The 22,402-nt window shown below is 38.0% G+C and overlaps 1 protein-coding gene across 1 annotated transcript in view; it reads left to right on the top strand.

Annotated features, from left to right (window-relative positions):
- ELOVL4 (ELOVL fatty acid elongase 4) overlaps positions 1–22,150 on the top strand; it is a 40,274-nt gene extending 18,124 nt beyond the window's left edge. The window contains exons 3-6 of the mRNA XM_032214817.1: positions 2,833–2,913; positions 16,800–16,971; positions 19,616–19,743; positions 21,863–22,150. Coding sequence (XP_032070708.1) covers positions 2,833–2,913; positions 16,800–16,971; positions 19,616–19,743; positions 21,863–22,150 — 669 coding nt within the window. The remainder of the gene's footprint in view (positions 1–2,832; positions 2,914–16,799; positions 16,972–19,615; positions 19,744–21,862) is intronic.
- The last annotated feature ends 252 nt before the right edge of the window (positions 22,151–22,402 follow it).

Below are 22,402 nucleotides of genomic sequence, written 5' to 3'. Positions count from 1 at the left end.
CGCCCATTCGAAACTCAGGAACATGCATGAATTATTTAGCACCATCAATTATGTTAAGTCATGACATGTTTTATTTGGTTTTAGCTTAGCATAGTTACATGAAATCTATCTAAACCATGGCTTATGGTCTAGAATTATGTGAGAATCCATTTCTTAAGGTTAATTTCAACAAACCCTGGTTGAAGATAACACAAATGCAGAGATTAATATCAGGTCTGCCACAATATTCCAGCAGTATTTTTATTCGGTACATTCTTATAGCAAAGCACAATATAAGCAGACAGTGCTTGCAATTGCATCTTGCAGAGTATGCAAAAGCATAACAAATTTGCCTTCACTAGGAACCAGACATCTTGAGCCATCTACCAGAAGAGCAGGTGGCTATGGCTGTCTCAGCACTCCAAATTCTACCAGCTGAGCAGGCAAATCTAGGGCTGCTCTTAGTCTCCAGCATTTTAAAAAAAATCTTGCCTGACTCTTGAAAGAAACATTAGATAATTAAATATTTAGATAATTAGATGTTTATCTTGGTGTGTTTTTTAAAAAAAATAATGATGTGATAAACAATCGTTTTGGAATGTTAGCTTCAATTTTTTTTGTCTTTCTTCTTCTCTTTTTTTTCTGCAAGGATTCCTGAATATGTTTTTATTTGATGTAAACATTTTATGTAGTGGTGATAAAAGGGACCATATGTGTTGTAATTAGGGCTAGAGCCATGAGATGACACACACACATACACACATCCCGGCATGTGAATTGCTTAAAGAGGCTTTATGACAACATTTACATCATGCTGAATTGATCCTGAGTAGCAACAGGGAGAAGAATCAGTCACAAACCTGTAGTTCAGTAAACTAAATCATTTCTATTCTCTGACCATATTTCAGAGGTACTATAACATATTAACCTAGTAGGAAGGGTTAAATAATGAGAAGGTCACTCAGATGGGTTTATCAAAAACATTCCATTGCCATGTTGTTATTTACACTGTGTTTGCCTTTGTCTTGTCTTTGAAGTGTAGTAAGCCAGAGGTATATAAAGTGTGATTCTGCTTTGCTGGGAGCTGGGTGTACACTGTACTGATCCCTGCTTAATCAGTTCAAAGTGATTTGGTTGCTTTAGGGACAGCAGTTTCAGCCATAACAATGTCTAGAGCCAATTACTGTGTAGGCAATAGGAAAAGCCTCAATATTCTGTAACATTGCACACAATGTCTCATATCCTAGTTATGGTGTCATTATCATATTATGTTTTTTAATCCAAAACCAACAAAATCAAACATAGTATATTAAGTAGCTATCACAAAGATGGCTGGAATACCAATACGATGATTAATAGCTATCAAAGTGTAGCTGTTCATGGTCTATAATGTCATTTGATAAGATATACAAGCAGTTGTATCACTGATGATTTATACCAAGAGTGTCAAACTCACGGCCCGTGGGCCGGATGCATCACGTGCTCGCTCTGCACCCACCCAGTTTAGCGAAGCGAAGTCACGATACATCACAGGACACCACCGTGAGTTTGACACCCCTGGTTTATACCAAACTTAGCATGAACTCACCCATACATAAAGGCAACTATCTGGTATTGTACCTGTATAATGAAACAGGTATGATCCCTCACTAATACATTCAATGTCCAGTTTTATTGCAGTAATTACCACAGTCCTTCTAAATTATTGATGTGAAGGCAAGGCTGCACTTCATCACAGAGTATTAAGAAGCTTGCTTTTCTTCAGATCCTGTTACAGCAGTAATCCTCTTTCTGCTGAATAATCTGCACATGAGGGGAAGGGCTTTGCCAAAGGAACAAGTTGCTTGAAGCACCCTTTTTCCAACCTGGTGCCTTCTAGCAGCATTCACAAACTTCCTAGAAGTTAAGACAGGGACTAGCAGTATTTTTCAGGTTGAAGGATATGCTTGGGTTTTTTTAATTTATGGTATGCTGAAAGCCACTTCCAAAAAACTGTGAAGGACCAGGAGAAGGAATATGCTTAGGACAAAAACTTAAGTTTGATTTGATTTGAATATACACCGACAGACAGATCTAATTTCATATGTATAAATTCAAGAAATATGATTGTTGGGTTAAGGCATAATAAAAAGTCTTAGTGTTGAAAGTCTTAAATGGCTTAGAAACTGAACTGCAACAGAATAAGGATTGCATCTTTTGCCTCTAATAGCTGTTTTTTTCCAACCCAATAAAAGAGAATATTTGTAACTCAGGATTGAAATGAGGGGCTCTTGGTGCTCTCTGAGTTTGCTTGTTTTCTTGCAGAGCAGGGGTGAAATTCAGCAGTTTCTGACAGATTCTGGAGAACTGGTAGCGGAAATTTTTAGTAGTTCGGGGAACCAGTAAATACCACCTCTGACTGGCCCCGCCCACATCTATTATCCGCCTCCTAAGTCCCAGCTGATCAGGAGGAAATGGGGATTTTGCAGTAACCTTCCCTTGGAATGGGGAGGGATTGGAGATTTTATAGTATCCTTGCTTTCTTTTGTGCTCTTGCTTTCTTTTGTGCTAATAGTTGTGAGATGCCTTCAGTGGAATAGAAAAAAACACAAGAACTAAGTTAAATGAATAAATAACATAAGTTTCCATGTTCTCTCACACCAAAAGCTTTGGGATGGTGTTCCATAGTACCTCCATGGGGATTGGGTACCCCAGATCAAAGGAAACAGCCTAGGATTTATGTGGCACATTGAGCTTAAGTGATCCTTTGAGAGGAAAAGGAGAGTAGAAATTTAAACTCAAGCTTTATTAAATGGTTCTAGTTAGTTTAGAAAGAAATTTTTGCAATATTAATTTGTGAATTCCTACTTTCAGCTGTTTTTGTCATCAAGAGCTCGAGGATACAGCTATATCTGCCAGTCTGTGGATTACTCCGATAATGAATACGAAGTTAGGGTGAGTAGCAATAACAATTATTCCTATATCACTTAAATTATTTTTATAGGTTGAAATTACTCTGTCTCTTCCTGTCCCCTAGTGAAAAACTATTTCAGCACGCAGATAATGTAAGAGCTACGCTACATGTTACTTTCAAGAAGTTTTTAAAAGTCTGTTTAAACTCATCACTTTATTTTAAAGAAACATGCAGGACCTTATAAGACTTGGGATTATTCCCTTGTTTCCAACCATATCTCCTCCATCCCTCTCCTCCCCCTCAATTTAAAATTATACTCCCTGACTTTTTCTATGTACTTCAAATTGGTTTAAATACTATATGAGAAATACCATGAAACAGGTAAAATGTCCTGCTTCTGGAAGTATGTGTTTTTATTGCTTAGGAACAAATAATTTCCCCTATACTTAAGAATTGCAAGTTAATGTGTGCAATTTAAAAGGTACATCATCTAAATATCATCAACTGAAAACATGGGAAATGTCTCTAATATAATTTATTTTACAACTAAGTCACCTTTTGCCTTAGCCAATTCAGGTTGTCCTTAACTTACATTCAAAATCACAACAGCACTAAAAAAAAAATGATGTACGACTAGTCCTCACATTTACGTTTGTTGCAGCATCCCCATGGTCACGTGACAAAAAATTGGGCGCTTGACAACCAGCATGTATTTACAATAGTTGCAGTGTTCCAGAGTGATGTAATCACCATTTGTGCCAGCTGGTTTTCAACAAGTGAAGTCAATGGGGGGATTTGCTTAACAATTGTGTTATTTGCTTAACAACTGCAGGGATTGGCTTAACACTTATGGCAAAAAAAATGGTCACAATACAGGAAGTCCTGAGCCCAAAATTTATGATGCTAAGTCAGACGTTTGTTAAGTGAGTTTTGCCCCATTTTACGACTTTCTTGCCACAGTTGTTAAGTGAATCACTGCAGTTGATACGTTAGTAACCTAGTGGTTAAGTGAACCTGGATTCCCCACTGACTGCTTATCAGAAGTTCCTAAAAGAGGATCACATGACCCCGGGACACTGCAACCATCATAAATATGAATCAGTGGCCAAGTGTCTGAATTTTGATCATATGACCATGGGGATGCTGCGACAGTCATAAGTGTGAAGTCACTTTTTTCAGTGCTGTTGTAACTTTGAACAGTCATTGAATGAACTGTTGTAAGTTGAGGACTTGCTTGTATTGAACCCTGACTCACTTAATGGCTGCCTTGCTTAGCAGTGGAAATTCCGGCTGGAAATCAAGAACTATCTATACTGTATTCTTACACCGTTCCGGAGCCCTTTGTTCCACCCAAATGGAGACACACAATAATTCACACTGATTTTTTTTAGAATGTCATGGACTGTCTCTGATATGAAGACATCTGAGATTATTCTGAGAACAATTAGAGACAACTCAAGAGAGCTAGCCTAGAGATGCAGATTCAGATTTAAATGCTAAACACGTTTCACATCTTAAAGTAAGATAGTGATGATACCTTTGCAATTTCTCTTTAGGCTTATGAGGAAAATGTGCTGAACCATGCAGGAAACAAAGTTTAGTTAACATGCTAAGCTGCAGGCTGCCAGTGTGAATCAGGCCTTCTAAGCACTGATTTTTGCAAAATAATCAGAGCAATGGATATCAACAAGCAGGCAACTTTATATTTACAAAGGAAGGGAATGCCCTGTTACTGGATGCATGAAAAATGACTGCTTCCAGCTCATTACGTGGGCTAAAAAGTTTTAAGAATCCTAAAAGTTTATTTGGCTAAAATATTTCAACATTGCCTCCTTTAAAGGATTTTTTAAAAAAATAATTTATTTCCTTCTAGAAAGTAATAACAATCACACCTATTACCAATTGATAACATAATACAATATTCCCCTGAAAATAAGACCCTCTTACAATATTTTTTCCACCAAAAAAAGATACCAGGTCTTATTTTCAGGTAGGAATGTCATCCACTGACTCACTCACTTGTACAGGTCGCCCCCAGCCTCTTTTTCGCTGTCAGAGGCCTTCAGGAACTTCTGCAGCCAAGCTTCGCACACCTTGGCCCATTTCTTCTGCAACCAGCAAGGCTTTCCCGAAGTCCTCTATAGCCGATAACAAGGCTTTGTTACTGGCTACAGAGGCCTTCAGGAAAGAACACATAAGTGTGAGGCTATTAATTTAGTGGCATTTGTTTTTATTTGATTTCTTAAATATTTCTGATGCAGATAATACTAAAGCTTGATGATAAGAAATATCCCGTGGTCAAGAATTCTCTCTCCTCAATGTTATGTGAAGCAAAATTCTACAAAAAAATAGTTTTTTTTAAAAAAATCTGAAAATTCCAGTATCATTCTAGCCTTTAGTTATATCAACTACAGTAGCAATAGCAATAGCAGTTAAACTTATATACCGCTTCATAGGGCTTTCAGCCCTCTCTAAGCGGTTTACAGAGTCAGCATATTGCCCCCAACAACAATCCGGGTCCTCATTTTACCCACCTCGGAAGGATGGAAAGCTGAGTCAACCCTGAGCCGGTGAGATTTGAACAGCCGAACTGCAGAACTGCAGTCAGCTGAAGTAGCCTGCAGTGCTGCATTTAACCACTGCGCCACCTCGGCTCTCTTACTGCTACAGTAATAGCAATAATAGCAGACACATTAGGGATGTATAACATCATCCATCAGCCATGCTTGCTGATAATAGTCTTATATTTCTGCTCTTATTTGGTTAGGTTATTTACGTTTTATGACTCTACAATGTTGACATGATTACAGTCTTTGCGAGTAGTTTATACAATATGTAATTGAAGACAACAACAGAATATAATAATAAGCACTTACAATTTTTTCTAGTGTGGATGTTTATTCAATAAACTCTGGTCTGAGGAGGCCATAGATTTACTCATTACAGTTACAATGAATTGGTGCAAGATAGGGCAATTAGTAGGCCTAAATTAGGGGAAACACCTGAGGTTGTATCTCTTGGGTCCATTATGAGAAAATTGATATTCTGGGTTATTGGTTGTATAATGTCTGGCTCCCCAATCATGGATTTATCCCAGTCAGAAATTGTGTATTCCAGAGTATACTTACTGTAATGTCAGGCATGAAAGACTAGCTCCATGTGTGAAGGTAACAATTAAACTGATTTATTGCTAAAGCCTAGGCACATAGGCTTTAGCAATAAATAACTAACAATCAACATCTAGATTTAGATAAGGGCCAACAGCAAACCTGTGGCTATCTAACAATTCTAGGCTGATTCCCCCTATTCACTCAGACATCCCCAGGTTCTGCAATTCCTTCCCCTACATACAGTTTATATATATACTGGTGATAGCTAATTTTTTTGTCATCATGTGCCGAAATCTTGCTTGCCAACCCATAATAGAATGCACACGCAACCCCCACCCCACGCAACCAATCCCCTGTGCATGCCCCTCCCTTGCAAGCGCATGCATCTCCTGCATGTACCCTGCCCCCCCCCCCCCCCCCCACACACACATGCATGGCAAAGATCTGAAAACCAGCTGGCTGGTGGGAGCTGTGCTCACATGCGTGGTGGAGCTGAGCTGGGGTGACAGCTCATGTGCCCACAGAGGGGGGTCTGCGTGCCACCTGTGGCACACATGCTATAGGTTCGCCATCACGGGTATATACGGTACTGTATTAAACAAGTGTGTTCCCCCCCCCCCCCCCGGTACTTCAAACTGAAGAAAGAAAAAAGAAAGAAAACCAGTTGTTCATGCCTTTAACAACAAACAAAAGGGAGAATAAGTGTGCCACTGAACCTGCCTGGAGATTCCACATAAAAGAACTAGGAGCACACCATAGTAGATAGAATCTCCATCTGCTCACCAGTGGCCTTGCCCATGTAGGGGTTAATTGGCTGCCAAGAATGATGATTTCCTCCCTGCCACCTCTTTAACCAATCTCTTTATCCTCTTTGAGTCATTTGGCTGCTGTGCTCCCCACATGCCACTTGTATTCAGTTTAGTGAACTTTCCACAGGGAGTCCACTGGGGATTGCAAACTATCTATTCACACCTGGCAAATGTAAATTGCTTTCTTCTCATCTGTGACACTGATTATTTTTCTAGCTTGAGCAACTGCTTAAGAAGTGCTTTGAGATTTATCATTTTATTTATTTTCTTCTCAGATGAAAAGTAGAATAATAATAGTTGTTTATAGTTTCTACCTAGAAAATTGCTAATTGAATTATTTGCTTTTCTCTTTAAAACTAAGTAGCTAGTAGATTAAAAAATATGTAATTGAGCATTAAAGGCAGACTTTGCATATTTTAAATGTTCTTAGGCAGAAAGATGTTAAGATAATGTCATTTTACATCTAATAATTTGTCAGCCGTACCGGTAACATCATAATTGTTTTTTAAAATGCTTTTCAGAACTTGTTCTTAATTAACATGTAAGACATCAGCTTCATTCGTTCCAACTACCCAGGTCTTTCTGTTTCACATTTGAAGAAAACATCATGTTTTACACATTTCAGTTTTTTACATGTAATCATTGTTTGTATGAGTCACAGCTTTATTTCTTTAATATATTTGTAATAACCTGATGTCCTTCAATATTTACTAATTTCCTAGATGGATAAGTGTGTGTGTGTGTGTGTGAATCTAATGCAAACTAAAAGAAAAAACAGAATAGCAAGGGTTAAAAGTGCAAAGGAAAAAGAATGAAAAGTAAGAAAATAGTGTTAGGAAAAAAAGATATATATAAAGTAGTGACTTCCAATTTTCATCACAATAAGTATAAACAAATGTTGTAATTTTTCACTCTCTCTAAATTTACAAACATTTCTTTTTTCATACCCTATGCTATGTCTTATCTATAACAAATCTTGCAGATCTTTATGGGATTCCTGTACCTAAAGTCCCCTCTAGTGTCCACTTTTTGAAATTATGAAATTTGTTTATCTGTCTTATATCTTGTAAAAAGCAAAACAGGATCTATAAAGAGGATGTGGAGTTCCATTATAGATAAGAAATAACTACATCTCTATAGAAATGCAAAACAGAATGAAAACTTTCTTGAACTCATTTGAGTTAATATAAAAGGAAAAAAGAAATGACGTTGCCAAAAGTGTATACTACAGATGACCAAACAGATGAAATAGATGGAATCTTTTTGCTAATTAGTTAGGTAAGATGTGCAGGAAACACACTACAAAAGTACCCTGACATCAATTGGGAGACAAAGTCTGCGCTAAATGGGAGATCTAACAAATTTCCAACAAAGCTAGCAGACAACTTTGTCACCCAAAAGATGGAGAAGACAACTAGAGGGTTAACTATACTGGACTTAATCATTACTAACAAAGATTAAATAATAGAGGGGTTGAAGTTGTGGGAATTTTGGGAGAGAGTGATGATATCATATTGGAATTCAACATAATGCAGGCATAGATACTAAAACAAAGTCAAACTAATGTCTTACACTTTAAGACAGCTGATTTCAACAAGCTTAGAGAGAGCTTGGGTAGGATAACTGGATGGAAATCTTAAAGGAGAAAACAATTCAAGAATCTTGGGAAATTTGAGATTATAAAAACCCAGTCTAGCACAATACCACTGAAAAAGAAAAAGAAAAAAGAGAATCCCGACAAAACCAGTATGGTTGCATAAAGAACTCTGATAAACTAAAAAACAAAAAGGACAGTATAAAAACTGGAAAGAGGAGACATAACTAAAGCAGCATATAGCCCAAAGATGAAGTCAGGAAAGCTAAGGCTCAGAATGGAATGAATGAATGAGTGAGTGAGTGAATGAATGAATGAAACAAACTAAGCTATTAGTAGAAGCCAACATGGATTGATCAAAAACAAATCATGCTAGACAAACCTTATTATTGGATCAGCAAAATGCTGTGGACATAGTACACTAGTATACTTGGACTGTGGCAAGTCATTTGACAAAGTAGACTACAGCCTACTTCTTGGTAAGATACTGTGGGATAAACAGCATAACCACCAGATGGATTTGTAACTAGTTGACCAACTGTGCACAACTGTAGTTCTCAATGGAACTACATTGACATGGAAGGAAGCATGCAGTGGAGTACCCTAAGGTTCTGTCTTAGTCACGGTACTCTTCAACATCTTCATAAACAATTTAGATGAGGAGATAGAAAGGGAACTCATCAAATTTGGAGATAACACCAAGCTGGAATAGTCAATACATTAGAAGACAGTCTCAGGATCCAGCAAAATCTTGACAGACTGGGCTCTATCCAACAAAATGCAATTCAGTGACGAGAAAAGCAAGGTTTTACACCTATTCAGGAAAAACCAAATGCACAGGTATAGAATTGGCTCAACCTATCTGGCTCTACTGCAGTACCAGTGAAGGGGATTTAGGAGTTCTAGTGGACCACCACTTAAGTATGAGCCCGCAGTGTACTCCAGCTGCCAAAAAAGCCAGGCAGTTTTAGGCTGCATCAACAGAGAGATAGTATCAAGATTACATGAAGTGCTGGTACTGCTTAATACTGCATTGGTAAAACCACACTTGGAATGCTGCATCCAGATGTTGAGATGCTAGAAAGAGTGCAAAGAACAGCAACAAAGATAATTATGGGACTGGAGACTAAAGCATATGATGAACAATTGCAAGGACAGTATACCTAGTCTTAACAAAGAGAAGTACTAGAGACGACATGATAGCAGTCTTCCAATAGTTGAGGGACAGTCACAAACAAGAGAGGATTGACCTATTTTTAAAGCACCTGAAGGCAGGACAAGAATTAACAAATGGAAACAAGCTAGAATTAAGGAGAAATTTCCTAACAGTTAGAACAATTAATCAGTGGAATAGTTTGCCTCCTGAAATTATAGATGTTCCATCACTTGATGTTTTTAAGAGATTGGATAGCCATTTGTCTGGAATGGTATAGAGTCTTCTGCTTAAGGAAAAGTTGAACTAGAAGACCTCCAAGGTCCCTTCTAACTCTGATATTCTATATTCCCATGAGATGCTGTTTGTATTTGATAATTAATTCCAAAATTTATTGTAAAAGTTTCCAATTTTATCTGAACCCTTAGTCCATTTATAACTTTACAGGATCAAAATCTTCTTTAGGTTTTTGCTGTTTATTTCAGATTCTTTAAATTCCTATGCTTATGATTAATTTTTTTATTTTGCTCAGGATTAAAGACAGCGTCACCCAGTGCTTTCAAATTTGTCTTTCTAAAGGGCTTTACAACAGCTTAGCAATAGTTAATCAACAACGTGATTGGAAAGTGAGGTTTGTGAGCTTAGCATCCTTTAAAAGTCTCCATCATGGTTGCAACAAGATGGCTAGTTCTATCATCTTCCCGCACTCAAACACACAGAAAACTGCTGTCCTACAGTTTTCTCATGTGGAGCAGCCATCCCGAATACCTGTGGATGATCTCCTGTCCTCTCTTTATCTAGAGAACTTTCAAGAACTTTATCACTAATTTTTGGATTTTTACCACGATTATTAATTCTGCTTTCACAGAACTGCTTCAGATGGCCATATTTCCTTTGGAACTTTGATTTATGAGTTTTATCACCTATTCAAATTCTTTATGTCAAAGATTTACCTTAGCTGTTTGTATGTCTTACTCTTCTGTTAGAATTTGTTTAGACAGGTTTACCCTGAAGAAAAGAGCAAGATTATATACATTATAAGACAATTTCTTTATATAAATAGTAGTGATAACACATATCTCAGATTTTTTTTTTGAATTTCTATGTCCTAAAGATCACTTTATTAAGGAAGTCTGATCTGCATCCATACCATTACTAGATGGCAGCAAAAAGCTGAAATTATTTGTTCTTGTTTGCTGCCACCAAATCATTATCCAGACGTTTGCAGGCCAAAACTTGGCAGTCCTGTATTAATCATTCTTGACACAGATTATGTTTTTTAGAAGATGCCAGTACTTTCCACAATAAATTGGTTGATAATAATGTAAATGTTATTTTTACATTTCTAATCCAAATTTATTTTCAACAGCATACTTTTCATAGCTTCAAAATGAAGGCACAAATCTTAAAATATATTCCATACTGAATAGCAATAGCACTCTCTAAACAGTTTACAGAGTCAGCATATTGCCCCCAACAATGTGGATCCTCATTTTACCAACCTCAGTTGGATGGAAGGCTGAGTCAACCTTGAGCCAGTCAGGTTTGAACTCCTGGCAGTGGGAAGAGTTTAGCCTGCAGTACTGCTTTCTAATTACTGTGCCACTACGGCTCTCACTGAATTTATGAATACTGAATATACTCCCTATTGAAAATTAAAAATACGTTCCATACTGAGAGTGGAGGTTATGCAACAGTTGAACTGAATATAAATTCATGCTCTGTATTCTATTCCCTTTAGCAGTGTGGCTAGTCAATGCACATAAAGTATATTTCTCAGTTGAGAGTTTCCAGGTTCCTTAAAGATTAAATTGGATCTCTCTTTATGATCAGAAGAGGCATTGTTTTCTAAATTTGTTGATTTTTTATTTTATTTTATTGTTTTTATTTAGTTTTAGGTTTATTGTGCCATATTTTTTATTTTGCCTTTTTTGTTATTTTGTTATAGCATTAACAATAGTTTTGAAAATCAGTATCATAGACATTTAAGACAAGTAGCAACCATTTAGTATCTGATCTAAAATAAATTAGGGAAACCATGGAGGACAGCAGAGGTCATAGGAAGTATTTTTCTACTCTATAACATAACCTGTGTGTTTCTGCTTTTTCTGTATGTTGTGTCTTTGTGTTTGTGGGTGTATGTGCTTTAGCATAAATAGACTGTGCATGCTTTCTTTGGATCACATGACCAGGAGGGAGGGGCTTAGAAGGGAGCAATTGTGGTTTTCTCCACAATGAATTTCTTGGGTCTGTTGTTCTTTAACTCAATGTTTGTTGTACTTCTCTCTCTCTCATTGTGTTTCTTGGAGAGTTACCTTGCTGATGAACAGACACAGATAAAGTCCTGAACTTCCTTATATAATTTATTTCCGACATTTTTTGAGGTTGGGAAGAGTAATTTAAGCAAAAGCATAAACTATTTTTCATGCATTTATTGCATTCCTTACAGCGATATCAGGAACTATCCGAAGTATAAATATCAACTTTGAAAAAAACAGAACAATAAAGGGCCCAATTTGATAGGGGGGGGGATTAGCAAACTAATAGTCATGTTTGAAAGAGAGACTGATCAAACTACAATCTGCAGAGAAAGAGAAAAATTTCCCTGATGTATTCATCTGGGGAAGGTAAATGGCAGTTTCCTTCCTCCCTTCGTTCATTCGTTCCTTCGTTCCTTCCCTCCCTCCCTCTCTCCCTTCCTTCCGCCATGCCGTACCATGCCTACCAATTCTGTATAGCATAGAAACAGAAATTTTAAAACAACAAACCACAATGGGACTATAGGGATACTCCTCATCTGAGAGCACCACTATTGTATTTTGTGATAGTTTTAACAGGCCCAAAGTTAATATCCCCCCAAATATTCCATCAAACTACCCTGCTAAAAAAATTTATTAGGGGTCATTGCATAGTGTGTGTGGATAATTGCAGATGCCTCCAGATGGAACTCCTTTCGGGGGTGGGATTGTAAGCCAGCCTTCTCTCCCTGATCCCAACTAACAAGTTGTCAGTTTAAACTCAAAGGGATTTGCAGTGAGCTAATATACAGTTTCAAAAATACTGTTCTGTGGCTTGCTGATGTATTCTTAATGACAAACCAACGATGGAAATCATGCCCTTCTAATAAAAAAAAAAACTAAGCCAGTCAACCACATAATTCATTGCAGTGAGCAAATGCACCTAAAATACCTATTTTTTTTGTGTGAGCTGTATCTTGCCTCCAGTCTCAGATGCACTCTGCCCTTTAAATACCGGTTGATGAAAAAATACAAATTGGAAGAGTCTATTCTGCTATTGTGCTTGGCTGTTTCCCTCAGGCAACAGCTCAGGCAACACTTGAATTGGCAAATGTGGGAACAGAGTGCTGAACAGGAAGATTTTGATCTAAACCAACAAGCATGTTCTACAGTTTCATGGTGGCTATCTTTACATTTGAAAAAAATGGGATGTATTAATACTGCAGGATCCAATCTCCATAAGTTTGTTGTATGTGGCTTTTTAGATGTTGATTGGGGTGTTGATGGCTGGCTATTAAGCCATTGGCTGTTGTTTGCTTGCGCTGCCAAGTCCTCACCTCCTTAGCTGGTGGTCAATCATAGCTGGCATATCAACAGCCCAATCAACATCTAAAAAGCTGTATAACAACAGGCGCCATATAAATACCACACACAGAATAGCCCAAAGCATACACTCTGTTGGAAAGAAGTTCCCTGAAGATGGGCTCCAACATGAGTCAGAAAGCTTGGAAGACTGGTCCCCGTGACCGTCCCAGATTGGATCCTGCAACATTATCCGGGGACACATATATTTGCCTTCATTTGTGTATTAATATTGTTAGCTAGGAAATACTGTTTTAGAAAGCAGGGAGAGATTACTTCGGCTTTTTTCAAATAGTATCAGAACATCAACTTTCTAGATTGCTGTGTAATAACTGGAAAACGTTATTTGTTTAGTCACATGCTTTTCATGCTGTCTTTCCAGGCTACCTAGTTCAAGCCAGTTTACAGACGTATAAAAACATTATTTCAGTTCAATAATAAAACCAACCTAGAACAAGGATATGTGAACACTTAAATAGTACAACAATAAAACAAATTTAGTATTTTTTTTAAATCAACTTGAAACCGATGCTCGCTATCATAGAATCATTCATTCAAAAGTTGAGAATGGTAAAATTATTGTGCAGATGATTAGTTTTAATCTCTGCAGTATGTTGAATAGCATCATCTGAATTAAAAACTACAGTACTTAAAACTGAAAAATGTCAGTCGTTCAAGGAATTATAAGACATGTGAATAATAGGCAAAGCAACAAATAGGGTCTCTGATACCAATCTTAATTTAAAAAAAAAATATTTCTACAAATGCAGTAATCCTTTAGATCAGGGCTGGGCAATTTATTTTCCCAAGGGGCCACATGAGAAACTGGGATGGTTGTGGAGGGCTGAACCAATGTATACCCTGATTTGATGTCCTCAAACTCTGTCAACTCCTCAGGCTGCTCTAGGTGAGGGGGTGGGTGAGTCCTGCGTAAGGGCAGAAAAGTGCTCGCTCTGTGGCCACCAGCTGATTGAAGGGGTACGAAGCAATTGCACAGAGTTTGGCCTGACTCGGATGCTTTTCCTGCCCCCTGAAATACATTTATTTACATTTGATTTCTGATGTCCAATTGACGCCATGTGAGCCAGATGGGGATAGTCAAAGGGCAGATATGTCCCAGGGGCCGTAAAATGCCCAGATCTGCTTTAGATTACGCCAGAAATGCATTAATCCCACTGCAATTAATACAAAATAACACAATATGTTATTTTGAATATTATACTGAGCTGAGGTGGTGCAGTGGTTAGAGTGCAGTACTGCAGGCTACTTCAGCTGACTGCTAGCTGCAGTTCGGCAGTTCAGATCTCACCGGCTCAAGGCCTTTCGTCCACCCGAGGTCAGTGAAAGGAGGACCCAGATTGTTGCGGGAGGCAATATGCTGACTCTATAAACCTCTTAGAGAGGGCTGTAAAAGCACTATGAAGCGATACATAAATCTAAGTGCTATTGCTATACCAGTACAATACAACCTGTTCTAAATGTTTGTAGGTAGTCCTTGACTTATGACCATTTGTTTCTATATCTATATCTGTTCAAAGATTTCAGTGGTGCTGAAAAAGGTGATTTGCAACCAGTCATGCTTATGGACATCGCAGCACCTCTATGGTCATGTGGTCAAATCGTCACGGCTGACTTAATGATCATCTCACTGAACAATGGAAGTTTCAGTCCTAATTGTGGTCATAAACCCGAAGCCATTTGTGTAAAGTCATGAATTGTCTTCCAAAGCAGTTCAACCATAATTGGGTATTATGACTAGGCAAGGTATTAATGCATGATTGACTGAAGGCAAAATCAAGCAGTGTGCTTCCAAGGAGCGGGGAGCAGCAGAAGCCAATTGTTTATAATGCTTTCCTGAAATAAAATAATCAGAATTAAATAGACTTGTCTTCTGAGACATGGAATATTTAGGAAAGATTCATCCATTTATCAGTATTCTTTTCATAATCCCATGATTAGGATTAATTGTGCCTTCATTGTGCCATTAAATGATATTTGAATAGTATTAGAAACACATCCTAAGGTGGGAGAGTAATTGCAACACTGTCCATAGTAAATCTTTATAGCAAAATTACAACATGGGTGCAGTAGCATTGTACAGATTTTTCCCATTACTTGCTTGCACGCCAGCATCTGATGCAAGTTACAAGTTCTGACATTTGAATGATGCTATTGCACACATTTTGCCATTTCATCCCTTCTTGTGTTCCCTGCGGGTTCCCAAGCATGGTTGCTTCTTCTAGTTCATGTGTTGCAAATCACAAGTTGAAAGATCATCATCAAGTGCTTTCCATTGGGAGAATATGAAACTGTAACTTTTATGTTTTTAAGAAAAAGAGAGCTCTCAGTTGTCCACTGTGGAAAGACTCACATTTTAGAGATACTGCTTAAATAACATCTTATATTCTCTACTCTTACTTCATATTTTTCAGAAATATTTATAGATTCCTGAAAGTTTTAAATACGTGCATAGTGTGTTAGAATTCATATTTTTTTAAAATATATATAGTTTCACATAGTGATACCGTGTTACATATAAACATCATTCCTACTCACTTTATATATAAATTGAGAGCACTGAGTTATTATACTCTGAGCAGAAACTGAAAAGTAGTAAATGTTTAAGCAGTTAATCTTGGTTCATAAAACAATTAAGAAGTTATAACCACAATGATTAGAACACTGAGGTATCTTTAATTTCATTAGAGAAAAGACAGTATCTGTTTGCTGCTGCCTGTAACCTTGTACTTATGTACGTAAAAATGTATGGTTTTAATGTTTAAATAGGACAGACTAGAAAGAATAGATTCATAGTGTAACTTTAAGAATCTACAGTTATACTTATAACTGCTATAAAGAAGATCCGAAACCACTTCTTTTTTTTTTTTCTATTTTTCTTCTACCTTTTTTCCTTTGTTTTTTGAACTTTGGCTCTTTTATTTCTTCCTTTTTCATTTTTACTCTTTTTTTTTGTTTGTATTTTTCTCTTGTTTTGGAAACTTTCAATAGCATTATTTATTTATTTATTATTCGTTGTTGTCCAGAGTGATGCTAGGTGACTTACAAATAATAAAAATAGCAATATAAAAACAAATTATATACACACGTTAACCCAACCCCACAACCCGCGCGCTCTCTCTCTCACACACACAGTATTGTCTTTTGAGAGAGAGAGAATATTTGTGAATATGAAATAAATAAATAAATGAAAATAAGAATATTAATCATATTTCTGCACTTGTAGTATAAGATGGCTAGGCCTGATGAAGTGGTGTGCATATCTGATTTTATCTTAATTTCCAAGTCATGAAAGCTGCTTGTTCCAAATAAGACTTCAAATGGCTAAATTCAGGAAAATGTGGGAGATTTTTTTAAAATACTTTTTTGGGGAGAATAATGTACAAAATGGTTTCACATCTCTTGTCTTGGCATTACAAAATAATGTTTAACTCTTAATTTAAATACCTACTAACTGAGACAGTCAACGAAAAGAGATAAATATTGTGCAAATTGTGCAGGAACTTCTTAACCCAGAAGAACAAATTGAGTAATTAAAGATTCCATGGGACGCACATCCTATCCTACATGGTGCATTAATCTGATCTTGTCTTTCGTGATTCATTGGTCTGATCTTGTCTTTATATTCTTCTTTCGTTTCACAGATAGCAGGAGCTTTATGGTGGTACTACATATCAAAAGGAATTGAGTATCTGGACACAATATTCTTCATCCTAAGAAAGAAATTTAACCAAATCAGTTTTCTTCATGTCTATCACCATTTCACTATGTTTACTTTATGGTGGGTTGGCATCAAATGGGTTGCAGGAGGACAAGGTGAGTAAACTTGTCTAGTAAGTGGAAAGTGAATATTGAAAAGATAATGAATATTCATATAGAGTATTAGCATGTACATATTTTCTATACTACAGTTATAAAAATAAGTTGAATTAATTCTGTGGTACTAACAGTTTAAAGGTATATTCTTCCTTGTCTGGGAAATGAGGGGGAGGAAAAATATATTACTATAATCTTGTGAAACACTTTTCACACTGGCATAAGTGCATGATTCAGATTTTAAATCCATATTCTTCCCCTTGTGTTTAGGTCTATGAACTGCATGAAGCAACAGATAGATCTAACTTGCCTAACTAAAATTCTGCAACCACAGGCAGATAAATTTTTTGATTGTGCCTTGTTTAATTAACATGGTGATGAAAGAATCTAGTCGACCAAGTCATAATAAATTCAATAACTTCCATTTATGCTTGGAACACCTGTATTTATTTTATTTTTATGTACTGTAAAAACTAGATTTAACTGCTTCATTTTACTCTGTGAATAAAAATTGTACATAAAGATTATATCAGGCTCAGTGGTGGGTTTCAAAAATTTTTAGAACCTCTTCTGTATGTGTGGCCTGCTTTGTGGGAATGGCTTGCCAGCCATGTGACTGGGTGGGCATGGCCAACTTGTAAAATGTGGTGACACTCACTTAACAACGCTCTTGCTTAGCAACCAAAATGTTGGCTCAGAAACTCAGGCATTTGAAGCACGCAAGTTTTAAAGCTGTCAGGTTACAAGACCCTCACCCTTTAGGGGAAAAAAAACCCCAGGGGTGTTTAAGCTTTAAGACCTGTGGACTTCAACTCCCAGAATTCCTTCTCCAGTCATCTTGGCTCTGGCATTGAAGTGTGCAAGTCTTAAAGCAGTCAAGTTACAAGACCCTTGCACCCCTAACCCTTTAGAAAAAAAAACCCAGGGGTGTTCAAACTTGATAGCTTTAAGACTTGTGGGCTTCAACTCCCAGAATTCCTCCTCCAGTCATGTTGGCTCAGGAACTCTGGCATTGAAGTGTGCAAGTCTTAAAGCAGTCAAGTTACAAGACCCTTGCACCTTTAACCCTTTAGAAAAAATACCCCAGGGGTCTTCAAACTAGATAGCTTTAAGACTTGTGGACTTCAACTCCCAGAATTCCTCCTCTCGCTCTTCATCTTGATAATGTGCAGACGGGTGGGGGGAAGGAGCTGGAACTGGTTCTAAGCGGCACTGTAGATTTGTGGAACCTCTTCTATAGAAGAGGTTAGAACTGGCAGGAACCCACCCCTGATCAGGCTGTAATACTTATCACACTTTCTTTTCATTTTTTTTTCTTTATGGTTTCTTAAGTCATACAACTCTCTTACTTTAAATCAGAATCTTGCCCATAGTTTTCATTTTTCTGTCTTTAATAATGCATGTTTCCCTGTGTATACATTTCCATAGATTGCCTGATAAATTAGATATTTTTTGCTCTTATTAAATAATAAATTCATAATTTCTATTATATAGTATAACCGTTCATATGACTCTGCAGTCCCTATATACTTTATAGTTGTAAACGATAACAGTTTGAAAGGATACACATTTACCCCAAATCAATAATCCTTCCAGTACAAGTCTAGAAAAATGAGCCATCTCAAATATCAGTTTTCTGACTTGATCAAGTGTTACATTTGCGTGTTCAGTCCAGCACAAGAAAACTGTTTTGCTTAGCAACATAAATGTCAATTGTGGTCAAAGTCAATGACTACCTGTACAACTAGGAATATGGAAGAGTTATTCATTGCTTATCCTTTGTTGGACTGAAAATGGACATGTAATCACCAAACATTTCTACTCTTAGTTGTGCTGTTGTGTAGTAAAATTACAAATAGGTTTTTCAGGCACACATATCATGTAGAACAAGTGATGTGGGAATATGATTCCACTCTCCAATACTTGTAACGATTTATGGTTGCAATAAAATTGGAGCAACTCATTCAAGCTATAGAGTGGCTACCTATAGAGAATAGAATAGAATAGAATAGAATTTTATTATTTGTATGCCGCCCTTCTCCGGGAGGACTCAGGGCGGCAAACAATTCAAAAGGGGGAAAAGGGGAACATAAAAACGAAATACAAATAATAAAATAGGCAACAGTCGCACAACCATACATGTCGAGAGGGGAGGGAACTCATCACCCCCAGGCCTGCCGGCAAAGCCAGGTTTTGACGGCTTTTCGGAAGGCCTGGAGAGAGGTGAGGGTCCGAATCCCTGCGGGGAGTTCATTCCAGAGGGCCGGAGCTGCCACAGAGAAGGCCCTCCCCTGGGTAATAGCCAGATGGCATTGGCTGGTAGATGGCACCCGGAGGAGGCCAACCCTGTGAGATCTAATGGGTCTGTGGGAGGTAATTGGCAGCAGGCGGTCTCTCAAGTAGAGTCCCTTTGGTGGGCCTTTATATGTGTTAACAGAGGAGTCTCTTCCTTTTTTTCTTCTTGTCCTTTGATCTAGCCCTGAGAAATTATAGCTTTTCAAAAATTATAAGAAGAAATGATGAGGGAAACTGTTGTTGAGGCATTGTGCTTTCTTCTCTTTGGTGAGAAAAATTAAACATCATTGAATATTGAATGCCTTAATGATTTCCTTAATGTGCTTCTTTTGTTTCTTCTATCCAACAGCATTTTTTGGAGCTCATATGAATGCTTTCATTCACGTTGTCATGTACATGTACTATGGACTAGCTGCCTGTGGCCCAAAAATCCAAAAGTACCTTTGGTGGAAACGATACTTGACCATAATGCAATTAGTAAGTAATATTTGGGTTTTTTAAAAAAAAAATCAGTTATTTTTAATTTTGGGTCTTTTCAGTGTGAGAACTTTGAAAGTAATAACATAGACACCACCTTTAGAGACTATTTGGATTTGGATTTGGATTTTATTAGTATTTATAGGCCGCCCTTTTCCCTGAGGGGACTCAGGGCGGCTTACATAAAATGAGGAAGGGAGGGTACAGACAATAGACACAAACAATACATAGAAGTAAAATAGTAAGCAACATTCATTCATCATTCGGGTGGGGACAAATTAGCTTTATCCCCAGGCCTGACGGGCTAGCCAGGTCTTAAGGGCTGTGCGGAAGGTCTGGACGGTGGTGAGGGTACGAATCTCCACGGGGAGATCGTTCCAAAGGGTCGGAGCTACTACTGAAAAGGCTCTCCTCCGTGTAGTTGCCAGTCGGCACTGACTGGCAGATGGAACTCGGAGGAGGCCTAATCTATGCAATCTAATTGGTCGCAGGGAGGTAATTGGCAGGAGGCGGTCTCTCAAGTACGCAGATCCACTACCATGGAGGGCTTTATGAGTGACTATCTTTTCCAACATGAGGAAACTCATATAGATAAAAGAAGAAGAAACTCCCTACCACCCACTCTTGCTATCAGCACATAGAGAACTACAAGAATGGCAACAAGATGTCGGCTGGCGGCTCCCCGGAGGAGGGCCTTCTCTGTGGCTGCTCCGACCCTGTGGAATGAACTACCCCCAGAGATCCGGACCTTGCCCACTCTCATGGCCTTCCGAAAAGCTGTTAAAACCTGGCTATTCCGGCAGGCCTGGGGCTGTTGACCTCATTGTTGAGGTCCAGCCCCCATCAGATTGAGTGCATGTGTGATGTTTTAAATTATTTTCTTTTATTTTTTTATTAATTACTCTTCTTTTTGTTTTGTAAGCCGCCCGGAGTCCTCTGGGATTGGGCGGCCTATAAACCTACTAAATAAATATAAATAAATAAATAAAGATACTCACCTAGAGCTCTTATAGCTGTTCTCCCTTTTCCCACACAATCACTCCTCACCCCTCTCAACTTGTATGGCTGCGTGACTCTTGCTTATTTTAATTGTCTGTATGTCGTTTTATGTTCCCCTTTTTTCCTCTATTGAATTGTTCGCCGCTCTGAGTCCTTCCCGGAGAAGGGCGGCATACAAATAATAAAATTCAATTCATTTAGTGACTGCCCTCCATTCCAAATGTCATGTCATTAAGCAAAATGGTCATGGGTTGATAGAAAAAGATGCTGCAAAGATCACTAGTTGATGTGGTTTCGTTCAAATAAAATTCTGCCCTATAAGTCCTGTGACTGACCCATTGTCCATCCCCCGTCCCTTCCGCCCGCCTTTCAGGGTGGTGATATTGCTTAAACAAGCTATCTCTTCCTGAGCTGCTTTTCTCCACAGGATGGAACCTCCCTAAAAAGTGCTAATCACAAGTATACAAGCTCAAGTCTGTGACTTGAATTAGTTGAACTGTGCTACTGCCTGAAACTGATCAGACCTTAATCAGTTTCACACCAAAGGCTTTTGTTGTCATAAAGGTGCACATTGGTTAGAAATTTTTTTTTTTATCATTGTGTTTGTGAATGATTGCTAACCCTGATAGTCACTAAACAAGGAGTGGCTGTATACAGAATATATTTTTTTAGGCTTGGTGGATGTTGCAGGGGAAATATATTACAAAATCCCCATTCCTTCCCCACTCCTGGGGCAAGGATGCTGTAAAATCCCCATTCCCTCCCCACCCCACTAACCTGCTTTCCAGCTCCGTTCTCCTGTGCAGGGCAGTAGAAGAAGACCCAGCCAATCAGCTGGGACTTGGGAGGCAGCGAATAGATGGGGGTGGACACAGCCAGAGGTGGAATTTGCTGGTTCTCTGAGTTATTCAAAATTTCCGCTACTGGTTCTCCAGAACCAGTCAGAACTGGCTAAATCCCCTCTCTGAATTAGAAAGTCCATAATGGTTTTAAGTAAAGTAAAGAAATGTATGAATGGTATTATTCAGACACATTTTTGGTGGAGGGAGGGACTCACATAAACTCTTAACAGAAATTTAATAATCAGGATTAATGGACCTTCTGTTATTCTGCCTTTCAGCTTCAGTTCCACGTGACTATTGGCCACACCGCCCTGTCTATTTATATTGATTGCCCCTTTCCTAAATGGATGCACTGGGGTGTCATTTTCTATGCCAGCACTTTTATTGTTCTGTTTGGTAACTTCTACTATCGGACATACAAGATGCCCAAGGAGCCCAAGGACCTCAAGCAAAAAGAAAAGAACGGCAAGATCACCAACGGCGTAATAGCAAATGGTACATGCAAACAAGAAAACGGTGCAATTATGGAAAACGGAAAAGTGCAGAAGAAAGCCAAAGGAGAGTAACTTGATCCAAGCCTTAAACATTACGAGCAGTGAGGATTCTTCAATCTGATAATAAAAGAAAAGGAAATACTGTCCTGTCTTTACCAATTGACCGTTAGGTTGTTGAAGAGATAGAAAACATTATTTATGAAGATTGTTTTAACAACAAAATCCTATTGTAATTATGTAATTATTGAGATTCGTTAACTTTATGTAAACTTTTAGACTGCGGGTGTTGGTAACGTAAGAGAGAATTGCTGAAATATTCTTTAC

Source organism: Thamnophis elegans, chromosome 4, assembly GCF_009769535.1.
Source record: "Thamnophis elegans isolate rThaEle1 chromosome 4, rThaEle1.pri, whole genome shotgun sequence".
NCBI classification, from domain to species: Eukaryota; Metazoa; Chordata; class Lepidosauria; order Squamata; family Colubridae; genus Thamnophis; species Thamnophis elegans.
This window is presented reverse-complemented; position numbering and strand designations above follow the sequence as displayed.